Genomic DNA, 24257 nt, shown 5'->3' on the forward strand with positions numbered 1-24257 from the left:
CATTGGGCACCACTGAAAGGAGTGTGGTCCCATCCTCCTGACACCCACCCTTGAGATATTTATAAACATTGATGAGATCCCCTCTCAGCCTTCTCTTCTCTAGGCTGAACAGACCCAGCTCTCTCAGTCTCTCCTCATAAGAAAGATGCTCCAGACCTCTAATCATCTTTGTAGCCCGCTGCTGGACTCCCTCCAGTAATTCCTTGTCCTTCTTAAACTGGGGAGCCCGGAACTGGACACAGAACTCCAGATGCAGCCTCACCTGGGCAGAGCAGAGGGGCAGGAGAACCTCTCTCCACCTGCTGGTCACACTCAATGCCTCCCAGGTACCATTTGCCTTCTTGGCCACAAGGGCACATTGTTGACTCATGGTCAACCTGTTGTTGACCAGAACTCCCAAATCCTTCTCTGCAGTGCTGCTTTCCAGCAGGTCCACCCCTAACCTGTACTGGTGCCTGGGGTTATTCCTCCCCAGGTGCAGGACCCGGCAGTTGCCCTTGTTGAACTTCATCAGGTTCTTCCCTGCCCAGTTCTCCAACCTGTCCATGTCTCGCTGAATGGCAGCACGGCCTTCTGGTGTGTCAGCCCTTCCTCCCAGTTTGGTATCATCAGCAAACTTGCTGAAGGTGCACTCAATCTCTTCACCCAGGCCATTGATGGACAGGTTGAACAGTACTGGACCTGATACCCCCCTGGGAAACCCCACTAACTATGGGCCTCCAACCAGACTTTGCATCATTGATCACAACCCTCTGCGCTCTGCCATCCAGCCGGTTCACGACCCATCTGCGTTCATCCAGCCCATGCTTCCTGAGCTTGTCTATGAGGAGGCTGTGAGACAGTACACAAAGTTGACGTAAAGAGACTGAAATAAAAATAGACACTATTAAGTGCTGATCTCTTTAGTATGTGAATGGAAGAACAAAGCTATCCTGCTTTACTAATTTTAACAACCAAAACTATTCACCTCTGTCACCTCATAATAGGTGTAATAACACACATGCTGCAGCTTTTTTCCTAGACCACTAGGAATTTGGTGTTGTGTCTTGGGCATGTGGCAGCCAAAAGAAATTTTGTTCACCCCTTCATAAAGTTGCAGGGACCTCTTTTTTCTTCTTCTTTTTGGAAAAATTACTTCCATCTGCTAAGTATAATTGCTTAAAAAGTAACTGGATAAAGCTACAAATTGTTCTGACTTTTTTTTTAAGCAAATCACTTCATCAGTATTTTTGTCACATATTTACTCGGTTGTCCTTACTACATGGCCTAGAACCAAGTAGTTTCACAGATGTGATGCAAAGAGCAAGGACTTCTAGAGAGAACTGACTGGGAAGTTAAATTTCTTAAAATCAATGGCTACCATGGTCAGTTGAAAGAGCCCAATAGGTTTTTAAGGGATTTGGATTGAGGCCTGAATTGACTCCAGTTTTAGAGTGCCAAGATGCTTTACTGGTGCTTAACTTGGAGAGCATTGGGGGTGTTGCCTGGGAATCAACTGTTTAAAAATTGTAGACAAAATGGAGATACCCTAAAATATTAATTTCTCTAGAGAGTTATGCTCAGGGTATTGAACATTAGAGTGTAAGGAAGAACAACAGAAAAACTTTGATTTAAAGAGGTTTGTCATCAAGCTAACAACTCCAATTAAGTGAATTTAATTGCAGTCATCGCCTAAGCTTGAAAAGAGTTCTGAATAGAGCTCCCAAGTAAGTCAAATTGACTCATCAAAACACTCACTAATTGTTCAAAATAATGGTCGAACCAATTGTGTAATAAAATCACAATTTTTATTTTATTAGGTTATTAACCTTTGTTTGTTATAGGCTCTAGAGAAGACATGCATTGGCAGTAACTCATTCCTTATATTGCATTTTCCATTTTTTCCCATATATACTTCTTCCCTCTTTCCTACCCCAAGCTCCTGAGAGCTTTGTTATGATACTTATATTGTAACTGTCTCATCTGTTTGTCCTTATGGAGCATGGAGACTTACTCTTAGAAACCAGATAACAAGAGCACATGCTGTTAGATGCAGCAAAACATGCAAGGAGTTTGCTCTAGTGCTTACAGAAAAAAAGCATAAGAAAAGGCTCTTGCTCTTCCTCTTCTGGTGACTGTTGGGATGAGAAGACAGACTGCATTCCTCCTCTCTCAGAATTATGGAATCTTTTGTTTGTTAAAGATCACAGTTCTCTGTTGCTCCATTCTGTTCTCCATTCCACAACCACATCTGGGAAAAGTATTTATGCTCATCTGTCTCTCTGTGGTGAACCTAGCCACTAGGAAAAAAAAAAGTTGCATAAAAATAATGATGCTCAATACTAAATTTGTGCATGAGATCATATACTTCATCTGAAAATAAGTAACAGATTTCTTTACCTTCAAAAAAAAAGTCCAAAAAAGTGGTGAGCAATATATATGGAAGATAGGAGAACCATTCCTCAGCAAGTAATAATGCGTTTTAGGCTACGTGGTACCACTACAAAAAAAGAGGTTGGAAAGCGTAAGTGTCCTTGAAAGCAATGTCCACAGATACCCTTGATAAACATGGAGTAGTTGGCATGGCATTGGTGTTGTCTTACAGTAGCTGTGATGGTGGGGACTGTGACAGGACCCCTAGTTAGAGAAAATACGTATTACAGGAATTCTGTTCAGCACAAGTGGAAGTAATTTGATGTAGGGCTGTAAAAGCCCTTGTGTGCTTTCATGGGAACATGCAGGTGCTGTAGGTAAAAATATTGCTGTACCTTCATGTAGTTGTCATCTGTATGCACTAATATGCACTAAAAATAAAATCTAGAGATGACTGCCAAAGAAGTCAGTGGAAAGGTGCAATGTATTGAAAAGGTGTGAGTAAAAGGTAATGTTATCATAAATTCCAACCAAATAGGTGAGGTAGCCTGGAGATATGTCCTGTGCACGTCCTGTTCTTCCTTCTGCACGCTGCTATGCAGGGAGACTCCTGTAGACCTGCTAACTATGCGTTTAGCCTTTGCCTGGTAGACTCCTTCCTTCCCCACTTTGAGGAACAGCATTGTGGTAGCTTCAGAGAGGCCTGGAAAGACAATGGGTTTACTCCTGTGGGAAATAAAAACCTAAAGGGAGTGATTTCATTACTTTCTTCCTCCTTCTATTCAACTCATCCCAGAGCAAATTTTCTTACATGAGTAAAAATGAGAAAGGATATTGGCTCTGAAATTTTAAAGTGCTACTTAATACCACCGCAGTTTGGCTCAGAAACTCTAGTCTGTGAAGCTGACTGCCACCACCCTCACAGTTCCTGTCCGGACAAACAAAAAGTTTTCCCTCGTTGCGTTATGAAGAGCTGACCCCCAGCGCTGACACCCACAAGCGCACACTCTGGCAGACTGAGGCTCCTCAAGGGATCCACTGCATCTGTGCAGCTGAATATGGATTGTTGCTGTTTTGTACAAAGCTCACCATATGCCAGATTACATCTTGCTTTCTCTGGGCCCACACAGATGGTGCGAGTGACTAACAGATGCCTCGATTTTGCACAGCCTACACACTGATGTCATAAGAAAAGACTAATACCTCTGAGGTGAGTGGCCTTATTTGTTTGTATTCCAACAACAACAGTAGGAAATGCAACAATGGGGAAGAAATTAATTAAAGAAAAGCCCAACTTCATATGAGGAGCAACTGACATAAAATGTGATGTGTAACACAATAAAAGGCATTTTTTATATTAACTTGGTCTTTTTAAAATAAATGAACCATTAGATGAAAAATCCCATAAATTCATTCATAAACTGCTGTCAATTTAATATGAAAATGCTGAGGTTATTCTGTCTGAAAAAATGCAATTCAATTATTAACAGAAATAACAGCTAAAATCCAGTATTCATCTTAGCCAGGATGCCAAGTAAATTTTACAAAATAGACTTCTAGGCACTCAGTTTTATGCATCCTGTGTGTACAGTATATGTATGCAAACATATGCACTAAAGATGCTAGCTGGCTGCCTTGATTTCATTTAATTCATTAATATCATTAATTGCAATGAATTTTATCTCCTTGTCTTTGAGGGGAAGGGTTTTTTTCATTTCCTTACTGAGTTTTTTGTTCTTTTTGCAAGTTACTTGTCGACTGCAGTGAAATGACTCAAGGTGGGCCATTAGTCAGAATGAAAGCCCTTAATATTTATGGCAATGAAGTTAGCCACATATATTTTTGTTATTTTTCCTCACAGTGGAGCACTCCTAGACAACATAGAATTTTGCGATTGGTTGCACTTGCTGAGGTATTCTATGCAACAGTATCTTACCTCCTTTAAAGAGGAATGAAGAGTTTTGTAATGAGTTCTGCAATAAGTTGTATGAGTCTTAAAAATTGTTTCATTTTTTGAACCTTTTGAACCTTTTTGAACTTCAGACTGGCTGGAGATTGTCCAGTGTTCCCTGTCATGTGCAGGCAGGCAGGGTGGTGGTGATGGGCAAACTGAGGGGACTGGAGGCTTCAACCCTGTGAGGAGTGAAACAGGGAGCTGGGAATGGCTGTGAGGAGGGAAAGTGCTAGGGGAAGGGAGAAAAAAAAGTCCATGGAAAAACTAAGCTATAGGTTTACAAGGATTGGCCAGGGAATGAGAACATGGGCTCTGAACTTCAAGAAAGGAGGCAGAGATTAAGAAGTGGGGAAAGGAAACCCAGCTATGAAGCACGTGGCTAGGAGCCATAGGGAAATACAAAGGAAAAGTAGTCCAAAGGACAGAGCTTGGCATAAGGAGCTGAGGAAAGATTTAGAAACAGGCTAGAAACCTGTGCCTGGCAGCAGGGGAAGGGAAAGGAACAGGGTGGGGACAAAGGATGAGGAGATGAGACAGGCTGGGGGTGGAGGGTGGAGCAGACAAGAGAAAGGAAGATGAGTCTGTGCCTATTTCAGTGTCCTCCTGGTTTTTACTCCTGGGTCTGAGGAGGATTACACAGCCTTTCCCTTCATCTGCTGTCAGAAGATTGAAATCCACTGATAACATACATGCATTGACTCCTCTTACTACCACTCAATATGGGGGGATGACACGCAACTTTTACTGTTTTACTGTCACAGAGTAATTATGGCCTGTGGCAAAGATAGTGAGTACAGCTGTCTATGCATTATCAGCAGATAACCCCCTTAGGATGTCAGCAGAGAATGAGAGAGAGTTTTAGATTAGGGCTGATTAACAGTTTTAACAGAGCATGAAGGCTTCAGGGCAAACATTCAGACTGGAAAGGCACCTGTAACTCTGGCTTTTGGCCCTTAGGTCTCTGGTGCTTAGAGTTTGAACCTTCAGCATTCTCTTTAAGGTACATCTAGCTTTTCTTGCATGCCATTGTAATGTTACAGGGGTCTGTAAAGAAGTTTTTCCCAAATGCCATCTGAAGTATGAAATGGCTGGAATTTATGCCTGGCAACTGAACAAGGCAGGGGTCAGTAATTGGCCACATCAGTGTCAGAGCAAACTTCAGCATTCACTAGTGGTTCTTTGGCCACATAATACAGCTTCTACAGGAAAAAAAACACACAGCCAGGAAAGCAGGAGCTGGTCCTTCTCCTACCACTTTCCAGATTATCTGCTGTCATGTATAGTATAGTAATGTATGCTGTGATATTTTTTGCCTGTATATTTGATTAGAGCCAGAAAAGTGAAATCCATTGACACATCAATTTACTGTCACTGGGATAAGGACTACATAGCAACGTACAAATCCTTTTCTCTCTCTTCAGGTTGTTTTCAAAGATGGGCATATTGTTACAAAATTTCCATCAAGTACTTGGTGAAAGACTGCATTTGATAAAACTAATGAGGGTGTAACAAAGTGGTTTATACAGGCATTCATTCTCTAATTTTTCCTGAGGGGAAAAATGCATGTAAACTAAACAGTAGTTCTCATGTGATGAGTATTCCTTTTGCACAGAAAAAGATCACTGAGCCATTGAACCTCCCAGATGCTTGGAAGTTAATTATTGCTGGTCAGGTTTGAGATATTAGCTTGGACAGTGTTGGGAAAGTCATTTTTTTGGCAGATAACAAATTGTATTTTGGCATGCAGATAGCAGCTTATGGTTTTTTAAATTACCACTCAGAAACGCACTAAGCTTCTCTCCAAGAAACAAACAAGATTTCACAAGAGCCAGTTGGCTTAAGTTGCACTTACAGTACTTGTAACTTCAGATATTGTAGGAGGTGTACGTTCATGTGCAGTAATGGTAAATTTAAAGACATTTAGGAAGGATTTCATAGCTGAGAAAGGGGAGAAATCCAGAAGGCATTTCACCTAAGTTAGCTGTTGCATGGATGGGTGAATTGGGGTGTGGTGGAGCAATAATAACTATATCCACCCCAGCACTGAATGCTGTCTCAAACTCATTGGGGATAGTTCTCCCTCCCTAGAACTAAAAGCTAATACAGTACAAGAGACTGCGTAATTTATTTGCACTTCTAATAGTGCTCCAGGGCCTGTCTCTCTTTCTTCAAATTCTGGTGTACTTACATCCTGAACAGTAAACTGTATTTGCAAGAGGTTTAATGTGTTGGTTGTGCTACTGGAATTCTGTTTGTGTTCTGCATGTGATGCTTGGTCTGTGACCTGCTGCTACATGGTGTTATGCTCTGGGGAGCCCTTCAGTGGGGCCTAGGTTTGGGCATCCATGGAAACCGCCCTGAAACAAAGAGAAAACAAACGGGAAAGTTGTTGTGACATTCCTTCTGGAATACTATCAGTACAGATTGTTACCAAGAGAGAGGGTTTTGGCTTTTGTTTTTTATTTCTGTTATTTTCTACCTGCCAGCCAATCCATTCTACAGAAATAATGCAGAGTGAGGTTTTGATTGAGCAACTGGTAGAAACTTAATCCATGATATAGTAAAATAACATATTTTTTCTTTGTAACGTCTCGCTGATCTCATCTTTCCTTGCCCTTAAACGTGAAATGATGAAAGCTGCATGATGTGGTAACTCCTGTTCCTTGGGAATAGCCTGTCTTTGCTATATTCCTCCATGAAGTTAGTTTTGCCTTGTACTATAACATACCAGTGAATGGAAAGAAGATTTTTCCCCACCTCCACCTATATTTTAATTTCCAGCTGCAGTCCTGTGAATAATTTGGCATTCTCCAGAATTAGCCCATATGGAAGTTATGAATCTTATGACCCTTATAAGAGAATAACCTAACTGAAAAGAGGATAAAGAAGAATCTGCAACAGATATACCACTATTTCCTGATCACTTGCTAGGCAGTGTAACACAGTGAGGTAGGTAATATTTTACCCAGAGTGGATTGTAGTTGATGTGGAAGTGTTTAGAGTGAAAATCATTAGAACTTGAAACAGCTCTCGGTGGCCCTGCTTGAGTAGGGGTGTTGGACTAGATGACCTCCAGAGGTGCCTTCCAACCTGAATTATTCGATGTTAATGTGAAGATCCACTTCTTAAATTTTTGTATGCACTCTGTTCACATGGGTTTCTTGAATGACAACATCACAGACAGACATGGGCTGCATTTTTTGTATCTGCCTCACAAGCACTGATTTTCCCACACTATAGGGAAGATGATCTCCTTATCATCTCTTATGTGTGTCCAAGCACTTCCAGCACAAGAGCGACTACTTTACCCTGTAGTGATATAATGAAACTGAAACGTGTCTGAGTCATAAGCCGGGGATATGTTACTTTGGGACAACTGACAGAACTACTGACAACATAAAGGTCTTTAAACTGCCTTGACTCAGAGCCCACGCTGGGGCAGCTCAGCCACAGCTGTCCTGGAGATAGGAAGGACAGCTGGAGCAGTGACCTTTTCAGCCACTACCCCTCCACTGGCGTGGGATCAGGAGAGATAAATACCTAAATCACGACCTTATGGTTATAATGCAATGCTGTGAGAAAAAGATGTGTTTTTATGATTGTTCCCGATAAGGAGTCACTTCCCTTAATAAATCGGGGTTTCTTTGAAATCCAATATTAACTCAAATTCTTTTAGTTCATGATGTTTGGTTTCAGAGTATTTTTAAAAGTGATTCTTTTCTTTTTCCTGAATATTCTCAGTCTTTATGTTGACATGGTTTATTTTCTTAGTCTGGAGTAATTTTGCTAATTTATATTTATTACTCTATATAATGTGGATACAGAGAAGGAGTGTGTATGTGTTTGTTTATATGTTAGAGAGTAGCCATTTTGCTAATTCTGAACTCTAACCTCCATAAATACTTGTACTTAGAACACTATTTCTTGTTTCTCGTAAGTTGAGGTCACTACTGTATCTCTCATATCTGCAACAGGCGTCATTGGTTTTAGACAGTTTAGGTCGTTTTCCAAGTGCAATCATTTTGGACCATGACAAATTTGATTTACTTCCAATTTCAGCCTCACTCGATTGTTAGTTCTCTTATCTTCAGCCGTCCTGGGCTGTTATGTTTCCAACATCAACTATTTGTAAAGACAACCCAAAGCAAAGTTTTGACCGTTTGTGGTCATATTCAGATTAAGCATATATTCAGAAAATTTTACTTTAGAAAGACATAAACAAGTGTCCACTGGTGCTTTACAGGAATAAAATACTCTTCTGGAATGGGGACTATAGGAGGTTTGTAATAGGAAGGAGATTTTTTTTTTTCTCTTGTAGATGTGATTTCTTTTTACCGTTTGTACTAGAAAAAAGATTAAGTGGGCAGAAATAAGATTTTATTTAAAAAAATATTGATGAAGTGTCAGAAAGCCATGAGAAAGATAAATGAAAATCTGAACTTCTGTTACAGATTTTTTTAAAAAGGAAGACTTTTTAGGCACTTGATATGCATAAATACTTCAAATACAGAACCTTCTCATAATCTGCACTTAAAAAAGTGGATGAGCAAAAAAATGAGTCTACTTTCTATAGTAATTAATACTGACAAGAAAAATTCAGTCTGTTATTGACAGTTTTGTGGCTGTATGCTTCCACCACACAAAGCAGATGAAGCACGTGGTTGAGCTCCTGAGCGAGCATACGAATATTGACCCAGAATATAAATATCAGCTGCTGATGGTGAAAGAACTGAGAATTCTGGGGAATAAATTGCTACTGAATTCTTAAGCTCCTGCTCAGACATAGATGGAAATAGATTTAAAGTTAAGCAGTATTTTTTTTTCCCCAGAAATGTATTATCTTAAAAGTAAACAATTCACTAAAAGATTAAGACACTTGCTATATTTCATCTAGTCAGATGTCTGCCTGGACTGTCTGCACAAAAGCTGTTGTCTCCCATTAACGTTATCTTCCACTTGGAGTGAGCACTGAGGTAGATTTATTCAAACGCTGTCCACATCATGTGTATTTTGTGATTTATTTTTCTAAGCTGGGGAAGACATCTGGAGCAGAGAATTGTAACATCCAGAAAGTTAGAGGAGAAAGACAGAGAGAATGCTCTTTTCTGTTTCTGATCCTAGTACAACCCTTTTCTTCGCAAACTACCAGAACTACAAGTTGACCTCTTGCTCATTTTGCAAGCCCCTCTTCCCACAGGTTATTTGGAGGAAGGAGAAGCCTTCCTTAATGCTAAGGATTAACCAAGTAAGACTGAATCAGAAGAACTGCAATTCACTCTCAGAGAAGTTCAGCTTATATCTTGGCTGTATATAAGGTCTCTTATCACAGTGTTCTTGAGATTGATTCAGGAGATGTGTGTTGTATAACATTGCTTTACATTAATTTGGTGAGCATGATGCTTACCCTGACTGAGGCGCTGCACAAGCCCAGGCAACGTGTAGGCTGTTCCCTGCTCCAAACAAGACCTGGCACTCCCTGCTGGGGTGTTACTGGCTGTTTGGCAGCTCCTGTGTGGGCCAGACTGGGTGCTAGTGTAACGCTGAAGTCGAAGATGCTTACAGAAGATTTGGCCACGAGCGTGGAACTTTGCGGAGGATGTTGCCTTTGACAAGTGAATGAGAGCGTGGTGGGAGGCATTCGGCATCCGTATGTGCTGGTGAAGTGAGAGAGATGTTTTTTCCACTGTAAGTCTGAGCACTAGACAACATAGGAAAAACTTCAAAAGAGACACAGCCTATCCATCTCTTTTTGGCTAATCGTTACTTGGATATGCACCAAAGAGAGTGACTGGGAAGCCAAGAAACCCAGAGAATCAAGAAGTGCTGTGATGCACTGGAGGCCTGGGGCTGATGTTCCATTTCTAATAGTTGAAAGCATTTCCTGCTGCCATATTGATACAAACCACCTGCTATGTCTTAATGGTGGGAAGACGGATGAGCCAAGGTGTTCCTGTGTGTCTTTGCTTTCTAATGGTTTTAAAAAGTCTTCAAAAGAGAGGGCTTTTTTGTTTTGTTTTAATTCTATGGTAAATCAGGTCTTCTGCAGATTATTTTAGCACGCTTTTTGAACACAATCTTCATGATACCTGTATGACCAAACGCACTGTGGAGACATATTCCTAGCAAACTGTCAAGGACACATGGCTGAAACTCCTCTAAAGGCAAATTCCGTGAAAAGGGGATTGAAATTTTATGGGGTTGTTGTACAGCAGGATTTGTAGTAATATCTCCCAGAGAGTCTGGGAAAGTTGTAGACTGGATTCTTGCACTTTGGATTAAAAATTAAAACCTGATGGAGCTGATGCAGCTTGTTACTCCTAATTTGAAATATCTCAAAGATTACTCTTCCATTTGTCAAGGTTTTTCTATAACCAGACTAACAATAGGATTTTTTTTCAGGTGTTATGAGTGCAATGCTACTAAAGGTCTCTAGAAATGTAAGCATTAGCTATTGAAAAAAGGCAATGTTTGGACATGCAGATGGCCCACAATTATCTACCATTGGAATGATGTGTCTGTCTTGTTTGTGAAGTGCCTTCTGTTCTGTGTGCCCACCCAGTATGAGAGCAGCCCTGGATAAAAGAAGTTTTTCTCTCTAAGAGGTAAGCTATTAAAAAATCTAGCTAGTTACAAAACAATGGAAGACAAACACAAAAAGGTACATAATTTAGATAAATTGACTGAGTTAGAGAATATGTCTCTAAGATTTATTTTTGAAGTAGAAGGAAGGTAGGGTTTCAGTCATTTTAACACGGCGTATGTTTTACATGGGCCAAGAGAAGGCTTATGAAAGGGGTTGGAAGCAGGGATAATTAATGGTTTGGGTGGAGGGGAAGTAGCTGTATTGGTGTAATTGTGTGCAAGATCGAAGTTGAGGAAGGGTGGTGGTAGGGTTAACGTGGTTGAGGCCACAAGAAAGGAAAATGCTACTGCCAAAATTGCTTTAGTCAGTGTTAAGAGGAAAATTAATGACCATATTAAGAGGTTGGAGTGCAGAAGAAAATAGAATGGAGAAGAGAAAAAATAGTATGTTTTCCATTGGAAGAAAGATAGGAAAACATAAAAAATTGGCAGATCTTGAGGTGAGTGCAGATAACTTAGGGAATAGGACCTTCCATTTGAGCTTTGTTGTCTTTTATTTCTAGGCCCCACAGATATAAGCCCCAATTACAAGCTTCTAAAGAGCTCTCAAGCCCCATAATTTTACTGGTAGCCACTTCCAGCTGCACAAGCTTTAAAGGATAAGGAATTTGAGCTAACTACGTTATCCGCCCTGCCACCACTGGATTGGGCCCCACCATGGGGGCCAGGGCTCAGAAAACTGAGAAATATGTGGGCCCTATCCAGTGAAACATGGCATTTAAGCTGCAGGCAGCTCGGTGGCAGAGCTTCCAGCTGGCCCACTCTTGCAGGGCCCTCCTGGGGCACGGGGGCTGCTCCTACCCTGCTGGGTGTATCCTTCATCCCAGAAGATAGAGCGCTCACCTACAAGGTGCCAAAATGCGATTTCCCAGAACAGTGCTTAGGGTTTGATATGGGAGAGCTGTGAACAACCTGCTGTGTGTGCAGGGGAAGACAGAATTACAGAAATAGTTGAGTGAAACGACGGATGTTTAGTCTTTAGAAAAGTTGGTGTTTGCCAGTGTGTGTGTGTGTGGGGGTGTGTGTGTGTGTAACATTTAAAAAAACCCCAAAGAAACAAAAGCCCAAACCAAACACAAACAAACAAAACCCCACAACTTCTTAGAGCTTTAAGAATGATGTGTTCACCTTTTCTCATCATCTACCTGAACCTACCTTATCTTCCTTTCACTTACCTTCGAAGAAACAGGCAAGGCAAGGACTTTGGAAGACTATAGTGCAAGGACACGAATTGCCACAAATGCAGCTTCCGTTGCAAGAGGAAATCAGGAAGGTCTTCACTGTTGACCATGACGTCTACAACTTTCAGGTACAGTGGTAACAGTGGGGTTTCCGGGAGAAATGGCAGAAAGTGTCATAAGTGGATGGGTGGCAAGAAGAGAGAGCTGGAAACGTAAGGAGAGGAGGGTCGCTCATGAGTGACGGGGCTGAAATCCCCACACATAGAGAAGGACCACAGGCGCATGACACTTGGCTGTGCCCATGGTGCTGTGAGGGGGCTGCTGGCTGACACGGGGGTGAACCTGCGCCTGCCCTGGGCCGGGACACACTGTGCTCTGCGTGCTCCATTCATCATGATTAAGCCTCTGGAGTGAGGGTGTGGGAAGCAGCGTAATTGTCACTGATTCTGGTAAAGAATTACAATTTATGGCTTGCAAAGGGTCAGAGTTGGGAAGGGAAATTGATGACTGGGAACAAAATTGCTTTACATCTGTGCTAGCAAAAAAGGTATTACAAATTGCATCTGCTGGACAGACGTGTCTTGCTTTGGTGTTTTTTTTCTCAGTGTGGGTTGCTGTTTGTTGGCTGTGTGAAATGAAAATATTGGTGTTAGCTGTCCTGGATGAGATTGTCCAGGGCTGCTGGTGCTGCCTTTGAAGTCAGAAAGCTTCCCAAGGTACAAGCATGAACGCCCTGCTGCTAGACAGGTGATTTGGGGCACAAATCATCGATTTTGAAACAAACCATTCAGTTTTGTTGCTGGTCTCAAGCACAAATTGTATTGGATGGGTCTATACACTTTATAAGCTATGTACGCATTTGTTTTAGAAGTACTAGTAGTGTTGTTAAAAGGCTGATGCCAGAATTCTCTCCTGTTGCCTTTTGTAGATAGCAGTACATGAGTTTGCTAGAGATGAACTAGTTCTCTCTAGTAAATGCACGGAAGTCAAATGGTTGCCATGTGAATTTTAACAGGCCAACATATTTTATTATATTGTGATTTAAGCAATTTAATGTGATACAGAGGCCACATAACTTCTTCTGGTTTAAAATAACTCTCCAGTTATTTAATTTTATTTATAAAGCCAGTGGAGAAGATGTCTGACCTTGAATCTGGCACGTTTGTCGCACTCCGTTCCCAGCGCTGCCGGCGGCGGGAGCCGCTGTTCGCGCAGCAGTGCCGCGCTCGCACGGCACGAAGACCCGCGATTCAAGGCGGGCCGGGCCCCGCCGGCCCGCTCCCGGGACAGCCCGGCCCGGCCCCAGGGCCCGCTACCGCCCGGCGCCACACGGGGCTCGTAGTGCCCCCCCGGGTCCCCCGCAGCCAGCCGGCCCCGCTCTGCCCCTCGGGCCGCCCCAGGGAAGCGCCTCGCCCGCCCGCTGCCCCGGCGGCAGGGAGCGGCCCCCGGCGCGGAGCGGGGGCGGGCGGGGGCGGGGCGGCGACGGGGGCAGCCCGGTGCCGCCGGGGAACCCGTCCGCGGTGTGCTCGGCTCTCCCTGCCCGCCCTCCTCTCGCCGGCCGGCAGCGCCGTTGCGCAGCTCCTGCGGACGGGACGGGAGCAGACCGCACCGCACCGGACCCTCCGGCGAGCGGGGCCGGCCGGGCAGGGCTTGGGACGGGCGGCGGGGAGGCGAGGCTGGACGGCCGGGGCAGGGGACGAGGCCGCCCGGAGCTGGCGGCAGGGGACGGCGGGGGCCCGGGGCGGCGGGGCGCCGCCGGGGCCCGACGCATGGCGGCAGCGGCGGCGGGGAGCATCACCACGCTGCCAGCGCTGCCCGACGACGGGGGCAGCGGAGCCTTCCCCCCCGGGCACTTCAAGGACCCCAAGCGGCTCTACTGCAAGAACGGCGGCTTCTTCCTGCGCATCAACCCCGACGGCAGGGTGGACGGCGTCCGGGAGAAGAGCGACCCCCACAGTGAGTGTCCCACCGGGCGGGCGGCCTCCCCGCCCGAGGCAGCGGGGCGTACGAGAGGGGCCGGTGCCTCGGCGGCCGTCCCGTCCTGCTAAAGCATCAGCAGTGAGCGTTGCTTACAAAACATCTGTAAATATGCATACCCTTGTGTATAAATAAGTGTATGTATGTACAGGCGTATGTTTTATTCATATGCACGTACAGGCACGTATCGCAAATCCACGTCTCGCTGTGCCTTCCTGTATTTAACTTTCACTGAGACCGGCGCCCTCGCAGAGGCTCTGAGGCTGCAGACCCACCTCCCAGCATGTTCCAGCCAGTTGCGCTTCCGAGCCTCAAGCTGCTTTGGTCCCCGACTCGCCATGAGAGCTGCGGCTCTGGGCCGGCCCGGTGGGGCTGCTGACAGGTGGTGCGAGCGGCCGGGGTCTGCTGGGGCAGCTGGTGGCTCCAAACTGTGATGGGCTTTCCACAGCTGGGTACCACATCGGCACTTGTGGGGTGTCCTGGTGCAAACTCTTGCTGGCATCTTCTCGTTCAACCTGCTGCACTCCAGACCTTGTCAAATGCACTAAAATATGCTTACGTGCTTGAAGGTCTCTGAGTTTGTTTGCATGGCTCTTAAATGGACATAATGGCACTTCACTGCTTTACACAGCAGTGGTAAATACAGTGGTTGCATAAAGGTAGAAAGAAGGTTGTTTTTTTTTCCAGTGCTGGTAAGTTGTTGTGAATAGAAGTACTCTTAGCACAGAAGTACTCTTAGGAAGAGAGGTGTAAATCTGTTGAGGGAAACAGAGAGCACTTAGAATCATTTCAGTTGGAAGAGACCCTCAGGATCATCGAGTCCAACCATAACCTAATTCTAGCACTAAACCATGTCCCTAAGAACCTCATCTACACACCTTTTGAACACCTCCAGGGATGGTGACTCCACCACTGCCCTGGGCAGCCTGTTGCAAACTTACAACAAAGTGCCGCCGAAACACCTTTTTGATTTAAAAAGTTGTATGTCTTTATTAAAAAACCCAAACAAACTTAATTAAGACAAGGTGAAATGCAGATAAAACCTGTAGATTTCACTAGAAGCAGTTTGTCCTCTGATACCTGATGTTTTGAGGGAGGAAGCGGCTCCTGAGCTGGGAGCACAGCTCATGGTTCAGTGGTTAGCGTGGTCTGAGGGTCTGTGACCCGAGCTGGCCGCTGCCTTCGGCGGTGTTCAGTGCCTGCTCTCTGACAGGCCGTCTCACAGGGACCACGGGGCACGTCATTATTACAAATGCAGGCTGTTCTTTGTCCCACAAACAAAATGCCTTTTTGCAGACCTCAGAATGTGTTGGAAGTCTTGAGCATGGAGTTTTTGTAGAAAAATTGGCAAGTTTTCAAAATGCCCATGAGGTATTTCCTTCAAAACAGGTAAAAGGAATTGCTGTATAGCTCTCTGTCAGACAACCTCAATTCGATTCCTGGTTTGAGAAAGCTTGTTCTTATACAATGTATGCACCTCGACCAGGCAGTGGCCTGTCTGCAGGTGCCTGGTATAAAGAGCAGGTGAAATATCTTACTGTGATTCTTCATCTCTTTTGCACCTGTCCTCTGAGTGATAGATGCACAGAGGGGACTTAAGTCAGGGGATGAAGAGGAGAAGGAAGTGAGGAGACAGACAAAAAGTTGTTAAAGTTACTTGCCAGTTTGGACATTACCATTTGCAAAAACACTTTTCTTAAAATTCCAAAGAAATACTGTAACAGATTGTTCCCAAATAACAGTATTGCCAGGTTGCACTTCAGTCTCTTTCTTAGATACTGGCTTAAAGGGAAATGTAGATGACCTTGTGGTGAATAGTAACAAAGTATAGTTATTGCCAATACAATGCAGTCAGTTATTGTATGGGGGCTTTTTGAATGTTGATACCTAAAGCAAAGCATTAATTTACCATATACATAAGTGATTTGGTTTTTACACATACCAGTCAGTTACTGCACAGGAGCAAGTCTGTGCTGGAAAGTGTACAATAATGTATTTGGCTTGTGTTAGCCTTTTATATTTGGGAAATATGGGAATTCTTACAGGAAATAAGTCTCATTAGTTCTTCAAACCTGTTATCTCACCCCTAGAAGTAGTAATGAGAATGTGCTGGAAATTTGCTGCAAAGGGAGATGATGTTGAGTTGGGGATGTACAGGGCTGAAGCTGGGTCTCCAGACATTGCCATGGCTCTCAGGTGCTACCTCATTCAGTACTCTGCTTTTTGTGGTGATGGGTGCCAGTAGTGGTGCCTGTTGTTCTGTGCTCACCTGGCTGGGGCTAGATGCCCTGAGTGGTGGTGGTGTTGGTCATTGTCACCTTTTTCATCATAGAGCTTCCCTGCCATCATTTCCTGCCCCCTCCCCCCCCTTTTTTATTTAATTATTATTCTGCAAGGAAAACTAGTACTAGCCGTTCTGCCAGAGCAATTCTAGTGTTATGTTCGCATGTCCTTCTAATGTGTCTTTTGTCTTCCTGTTGAGCCTTATCAATGGTAAGAATTTTAACTGACTTCACATGCTGCTTTTGTAGTACTGAATTATGTTTTCAAATCATCTTGTTGGTGGTAGTGCCTTAATCTTTCCATGCCGTGCCTTTCCCTTTCGAGTTTCTCTGTTGTGCTCTATAGCTTTACTTTTGCTGTCCTTTCTTTCTGGCTTCGTTTTGTCTCTGTAGAACTTACCTTCTCTGCCACTTCAGTACTATCTAATCTTAAGTAGTATTTTCCCTTGTTTTCCTCTCTGAAAACCTTCTGTTTTCCTACCCTTTTTCCTATTAAGTGAGTGGAGGCAACAGGTAAAGGAAAACCTGAATTTTAAATGACTGACGTGGCCTGTGCCCTGTACTGCAGAAAATCAGCTGCCGGGGAGCTCCTCAGGTACCCGTGAGCTTCACACTCTCTGGCCATCTGCAGAAAATCCCCTTATTTAGAAAGAATGATTTGTAAGTGTGAAACAGCTGTAGGACTGGTGGGACTCACTGCCGACAAGTGTGCGTATGCAGACGAGTATGACCGTGCCCCAGCTGCTCCCTTGGCCGCTGCTGTGCAACTCCGTGGAGGCAGTTGTATGGGACTACTCAGGGACTGCCTCCCTCCCTCCTCCCTTCCTCGTTATCAGACAACTCTTTGTTCCATGTTTCTGTTGTTTTGTTTATTGCATTTTTATTTTGGCTTGGAAGAACTCTAGTTCTGAGAAGTGGCGATATCAGTGCTTGAAGCGTCAGCAAAGCATGTTGCTGTGGCATTACATGGTTCACGTCCCTAGCATCTTTGTTGTAAATACGTCATTTGATACGAATCTGCGCGATGCTGAACTCTGACCTGGTGAATGCTGCTCTGTGGACGTCCCTGTGAAATCTTGTGGTATGCCTGGCAGGTCGCGTTGGCATGGCAGATGGCAATAAATCTTGGGACAACGTGAAAAGACTTTTAAAAAACAAACAAACAAAACCAACCAAAAAACACCAAAGAAAATATACACCTCAAAATAACTCATGGTGTTTCATTTATTTAAGTAAAAGGTTTTTGTAAGATGGTTTTGAGAAAAGAAATATAATGGCTGCCGAGAATTTAGTTTAGAAAACTAATTAAAGGACAGTTAGGAGAGATTCTTGTGGTAGCTGCTATTCTTATGAATTAATTACACAAAATAGCATTTGATTAACACATCCTCATTTTTACTTTTAAAGGAAGTTTTTATTTTAGAGGGCAAATGACTGACTCCGTATGTTTCAACCCAAAATCTAATACTGTAAACAAATTTCCATTATCCATGCCCTTTTTTGCTCACCCCCTTCTGCCTTTAATACAAAGGACAACTTGTTCGGAGTATATGGCCTGTTTTATGTCATGGCAGCAAGAGCTTTGACTGTTTTACACTCACCCCATTCACGATCCTTTATTCATAATAATGTCGTCAGTGAAATTGGGAATGGAAGGTTACGTCCTGCGTGCTGGAGGGTCAGAATCGCATGATTCACACAGCTGAAAAACAGGACAATACGTCTTACGTGGTTGATATTGCCACATCTGATGTGTGTTGTACAGTGACTTCAGTGAAGTGCCCCTTTGGACACACCCTGGGGACTTCTGCTGTTTTTTTTTTCCCTGGAAGAGGTACATTTCAGACAAACAAGAACCAGGAACAGAAGGCACTTTCTTAGAGTTTTGTTGCTTAAAGCAAAACAACAAAAAATATGTGTCTTTTGTTGTTGTTCTTGATCGACAACTTTTGATTTATGTCCTGGAAAAAGTACAAAGAACACGGTCTTTCTGGAAAGGCTTTTAGAAAGTCTCCAGAGGTGTTTGCCTCAAAGAGGCCACAGTGTCGGTGAAGGGGAAAAGTGAGGGGAATGGAAAGGCAACGCTTATCCATACATTTTAGAAAACGTCTAATAGCACAGCTGGTTCCCTTCACAGTTTCCCTCATTGAGGAATGGTTGGCATTTATATATTTCCATAATTTCTCAAGCAGCTTTATTTTATGGTGAGCGTAAACCAAGGCGTCCAAGGAATCCCGAGCTGTTCTCGTCCACTTGTTAATGAGGTGACAAGGCTCCAGTCTGTCACTCGGAAAGGATTCAGCAGCATGAGCTCTTGTCAGCCCTGCAGATGTCTGAAGTACATTCTTCCTGCTCGGTAGCCGGCTAGTCTTCCACAAATAGCTCAAGAAAATGTAAAATAGGCTAATACTGGTCCAGGAAAATTTCTTCTGAAGAAAGTTCTTTCATACCTGGTTGCTAATGTTGTGTATGATACAAGTAAAAATCTTAACGTTTAAATGGTTACACTGTAAATGTTTTGAAAAGACCATATTGACGGATATGCAGACTTGTAGAGAATACCAGCTTAGTCAAGAAATTATTTCCTGTGAATAGAGGAACTAATAGTGATCCTCAGAAACAAAACTTTGAGCAAATGTCAAGTGTTTTACTATGATGGTTCAATACCTGGTTATGTGCATAAGTTATACGGGACTCAGAAGATCTCCTCCCCCATTGCAGTGTTCCACAGACGTGTCTGGAGCTATTGACAGGGCATCCTCTTCTAAATCTTAGCACTAGGTGAGAGTTGGCTTTTTTGTGAAAACCTGGCCCTAAATGTCCAAATATATGCCTTCTACCCTCATCTGTTTAAAAACAGACTAATTTTGCATTACTTTTGATCTATTGCACAGACCTGAGCTGGTTTGCCAAATACTAGTGCTTTGTGACAGAGTCAACACAGAAATTCCTCCTGGCTCTCATATCTAGCTGGTTTTAGGGAATGATGTAGCAGAGAGCACCCCCCCCCAAAAAAAAAAAAAAAAAATTCAGAATGTGTTTCCTTTGTGTCTTTTGCTTATTTAATCATAGAAATACCATCATGCTGTTTTCATGCATGGTCCTGCAGGGTAAATTTATTAAATTAATTAGGTGAGGGACAGAGCAGCTGTGCTGGCTGGGCACGCTGAGGGACATGTGCTGTTCAATAGAGGACATTCTCTCCTCTGTTGTCGTGTCTGCTGATCCTCTTGCCCAGGTTTTGGTGAGTCTTACCCTCCGAAGGTGTGTGACTGAGGAGTGGGTACACTCAGAAAAGGCAAATAACGAGGTGTTTCTGGTGGGCAATGAACTGTCCTGTCTCTCCCAGCTGTTTCTGCCTGGTTTGGAAAGGGCTGTTGGAAGAGTGTGGAAGGTTCCCAAGGCACTGCCATCCCCAGGTACACTAGAGGGCAGGGTTTAGCCCTTAAATCTTCTCATGGGCTTTGGAGATGGGGAGTGCTTGTAGGTAGTTACATATTCTTGATTACAAAAGAAACAGTCCAACTCCTGCTTCGCAGTTGCACATCCATGGCTGAAAAATAAGACAAACACAGATAATGTATAATAGTTTGACAGTATATGGACAAATTATGGAGATAGTCACATAACTTGCAGGTTCTTGCAAAAGCTGTCTTTATGCTCCCCTTATACGGGTAGACTAAGGCTTTTGGTAGAAACTGCAGTGATACACATATGATGTTTAGTGAAGTCAGAATGAAGACTTGGTGACATTTGTCATCTTGATGAAACAGAGCTGCATATTCCTGAATTGCTCACAAGAAAATGAGATCAGGTGTCTGCTAATGGTTTTTATTTGGCTAATAAATGCTTAAATTTTGTGCAACTTATTCTAAGAAAAAGTTTATCGTGTGTTGGAGATGTATTTAAAATCATTTTACAGAAGGTGAACTATATTAGTAACTTTTTAAAAGATATTATTTCTGTTGACATGCAAGATTAAGAGACCAAATTGCAGTTGGTTAAAAACTGTAGGGTTGTGTTTTGGTTTTTTCCTTTTTTTTTTTTTCCTCCTCCTTTTTCTTTTTTAAAGTATTTGGTGCCTATTACCAAAGATGTTTAAAAGGTGTTCAGATTAATTGTCTGCAATAAAAGCAGGTTCAAGTTCTGTATTCCGTAATAAAAGCAAGAGAAGTGCCAAGTGCACAGACAGTTGAATTGGGCAAGAAGAGATGCAGCGCTGGTTTTGGCAGTAGAATTAACAGTCACAGGGTTCAAAAGATGTTGGAAGGCAGAACCCAGAAAAATGCTCTTTTCTCATGTTCAGTTTCCACAGAATACATCTATCATCTTTTCTAAAAGACAGGAGATTGTTCCACTGCAGGGTATTTTTTTTTGGCAGAATTCTGTTTAAATGCCCTTTAATTAATCAGTATCTCAGCCTGAATTTTAAATCGTGATCTTTTCAGTGACATTCTGTTTCTGTAAGCTTTTCCCAACCCCTTTGGATTACATATGTGGCAAGCAGTCTTAAAAAACAATTATCCAGTGGTTGCTATATACTTAAAGTTGTTAACATGCTGAAATGAAACGTGTAACAAGAGATTCTATTAAAGTTTTTCTCTGAGCTTTTTTTTTTCCCTTTTCTTCCTTTTTTTTCCCTCCAGAAAATGATTTTTCTGCTATTTCCTCATTTGTACAGGCAGTTTGAAATAAATCCACGAATCCATCTATAACTTCTAATCTGACTAAAAGAAGACTGAAGTTTGTATTTTGATTATTATGGTTTTTAGCGCTCTTGGCGACATTGCTCTGGGATCACCTTTCATCTGTTGTTTAAGAATACTTGAGAGGTGATCAGTTGTAATTAACTGGTTAATAACTCTAGAAACAATGTAGCTTTTTGATAGTCGGTGGCAGCATGTTTAGTCCAATGATCTAGTCAAAAGAAAACAGGCTATATAATGTTAATGTAATCCAGTTTTGAAATAAAGGCTATCCTGAGAATCAAGTTACTGTTACTGAAAAAAAATATATTTGCGTGAAGTCTGTGGATTGAATATCTATAGCAAGTGATAGTTGAAATGTTTATGGCATGACTTGTGAAGTCTAAAAGTCAGTAAAGCGGTTGCATTTTAATTCTCATGGAGAATTAATATCCTTTTATCAGTATCTGTTCAAGACCGTACACTTCAAAATAAAGCAGGTGTTTCTGTATTTGCCATTTTCGGTAATGTCTTTTCTGACAACATATGGGTAAACGTGAGTTCCTGTCTGCCTTCTCTGCTGCCTCCTGACTTCTCAATAAAAATATTTAAAGGGCGACTGTTTGGAGCCTTATGGCATTTCAGGATTATTTTCTTACGTATTTGTTTGTTCAGGGTAGGGTCAGATTGTGACTGGAGCCTGATATGCTTGTCCGAGAATATAAATGAGATGATGTCTACAAAGTTGGGTGGAGGATGTCGTGCACAAGCTGTCATGGTACACTTCTGGTTGAGTGATCCTGTATGAACTTATCAGTCATGTTTGACTTTTGGAGCTTTAAATCACATCGCTGGAGTGATTCAAAGGAGAAAGATGTTGATGGTACTATGGAAGGGCGAAGTGGGAACTAGACTCCGTAGCCATTTGCAGTGGCAATGTGGTGAAATTATGTTCTTGTATTGTGGAGCTTGTTAGCTTGCTTCTTTGTGTTGAGACTTTAGCAGATCTCATAAAATAGAAATTATTAGGATTCCAGCTGCAATGTGCAAATCACAAAAGCCTGATACTCACAGCTATGAAATACTGCATGGTGATGTGTTTTGTAAAAGCAAGGACAGATATGAACTGTGATACAGCTAGAAAGTACTTGCAGTCTGTTTCTTGGCTCTTTCTGCTTTCAGGCTGACCCAGCCTCGTGCTCGCATTACCTGGTGTCCGTCTCCAAATCATGCTGATTTGTTTTATTAGATGTTCTGTTGCCATTCTGTGATGGTGCAAGACCGCGGTGATTTTTGCTGATAAAGGATGCCCTTAACACACTCAAGTGTGTGGGCATCACAGCATCTTCCTTGATAGATGACTTGAAGAGAATGAACAGTGTCCATGCAGTCATCACCTATGTTACATTTCAGGTTAGAGTAGTAATTTTAGGACCATATTACAATTAGTGTTAATATAGTCCCACAACTCTGGGAAGACCGGTAGTGAGACTGAGATTTCTGGATGTAGATAATCACCCTTGTAGAGTAGTTTTGTGCAATACTCTCCTCAGTCCTGTTGATACCTACGGGAACAGAGATGGATACAAAAACAAAAGCATTTTTTACTGAGAGGAAGCAGCCGGTGAGGGTCATCTAGAGGAAATATGGGGAGAGGCTGTCATCTCAGTTCGGAAGTCACCTGCGGTGTCCTGCTGCACAGGCTTGTTAGACTGAGCGGTTTCTGGGAAATAGTGTGTGGATTCAGTTCATTGGGTTCCTCTGGCTGTAGTGGAGCAATTGGGATGAATAAACTAAACGTGCATCTGGCCATGCTTCTGAATATGTAAATATGGAAGATTCATTTTGTGGTTTTATAGATGTTTACAGAATCACTATGGATGTTTACTTACAGTAATGTAGTTCGTTGAGGAAAACTGAGGAAAAAGACCTACAATGCTTGTGTCTTTAGAAATGAAGGAATTCCGAAAAACTGAAGAGGTCCACAGAACTGTCCCATGCTGCCAGTTTTGGTTTCAGCCCCAACCTTGGCTTGCTTTTCTACTTTGAGAAGCATTGTCTTCCAGAGCAGTTAACTGTCTGGCCTTGAGCTAGTACAAGTGACTGCAAGGTGTTACTATTGATGTTGAAGATCAGAGCAAGGTGTCTCAAAATGAGGCTGAATGTCAGTGATCAAGTTCTAACAACATGGATCAGTGTTGTCTCTGTGATATTAAGAGAAAATATTGTTAGGATTGAGAGACATCTGGCCTGCCTTCTGATTTGATCGAGGCAGCGTGACCGCTGGTGCTTGTAGCCGTGGTGTACTTTGGGAGTGTGCTCTTGCACTGAAGCCTGGAGCGGTGTGGAGATTTAACTCAACAAATAGATTGGAACCAGCACAGTGAGTACTAGTAATGGTCTGGCTGAAGCAGCAGGGAGCCAAGTACATTCTTCCAAGCTGCAGATGGTGATTCTCTCTTTTCTTGTCAGGAAAATACTCGTGTGCTGCCTTAGTACAGTATGAAGGAATTCAGAATAAGCAGTGGGTTTTTATTCAGAGAACTGGGGAAGTGACTACAGCCTGATCCCTCTTGCTGTGGTCCTGCAGACCCAAGGTCTTGGCTCCCCAGTATAGACTGGGTGCCACAGTGGATGCAGTCTGCCTCCTTTAAGTGGTCGTAGGGGGCTGTAAATGTGAAATGTAAATGTATCTGTTACCCAGATATTTGAAGGAAAAGTCTAAAAATGCACTCTGCCTTTTTTTTTTTTTTCCCGGTGTTAGGGAATTGGGGTTTTTACAAAGAAAAACTCTTTATACTCAAAGGCGGCTGCACTCAAAAAGCAACTTTTGTGAAGACTCTGGTTCACTACAGTTCTAGGTCAGCAGTGACTGACAGCTGTTGTCCCTAGTTGCAACTCATGCTGTTCCCCTGTGGATGCATTATTTAAATGTCAGCATAGGGTGGATACACACAGCTTGATGGAAGGGGATAAAATAGATGGAGGATGAAGTAAGTCTCCAGGCTTAATGTCCTTGCATTGTCCTTGCAGTAAACTAGGTGAACAGGCACCAGTACAGTACTGTATGTGTATGGATTTTGATTGTGGGTTTTATTTAGTTGACTTTTTGCAAATATTTATTAAAGACTGATTAATTCTGGTAAGTCATCTTTTCATTGGTGTGGGAGGTGGGGGAAATTCA

At 42.8% G+C, this 24257-nt stretch overlaps 1 protein-coding gene and 1 long non-coding RNA gene across 2 annotated transcripts in view; one reads left to right on the forward strand and one right to left on the reverse strand.

Moving 5' to 3' along the window:
- Window positions 1-1830: 1830 nt before the first annotated feature.
- Window positions 1831-12259, reverse strand: LOC309439091. Its single transcript, XR_014183925.1, has 3 exons — window positions 12124-12259; window positions 2380-2479; window positions 1831-2279 (listed from the first exon to the last, which is right to left on the reverse strand). It is a non-coding gene; the product is annotated as an uncharacterized lncRNA (long non-coding RNA).
- A 1379-nt stretch (window positions 12260-13638) lies between these two features.
- Window positions 13639-24257, forward strand: part of FGF2 (fibroblast growth factor 2) — a 28434-nt gene continuing 17815 nt past the window's right edge. The window contains exon 1 of the mRNA XM_082050679.1: window positions 13639-14085. Within this exon, the coding sequence (XP_081906805.1) occupies window positions 13899-14085 (187 nt within the window). The 5' untranslated portion in view covers window positions 13639-13898. The remainder of the gene's footprint in view (window positions 14086-24257) is intronic.

Source organism: Streptopelia decaocto (genome assembly GCF_964273445.1).
Source record: "Streptopelia decaocto genome assembly, chromosome: 4".
Taxonomy (NCBI): domain Eukaryota; kingdom Metazoa; phylum Chordata; class Aves; order Columbiformes; family Columbidae; genus Streptopelia; species Streptopelia decaocto.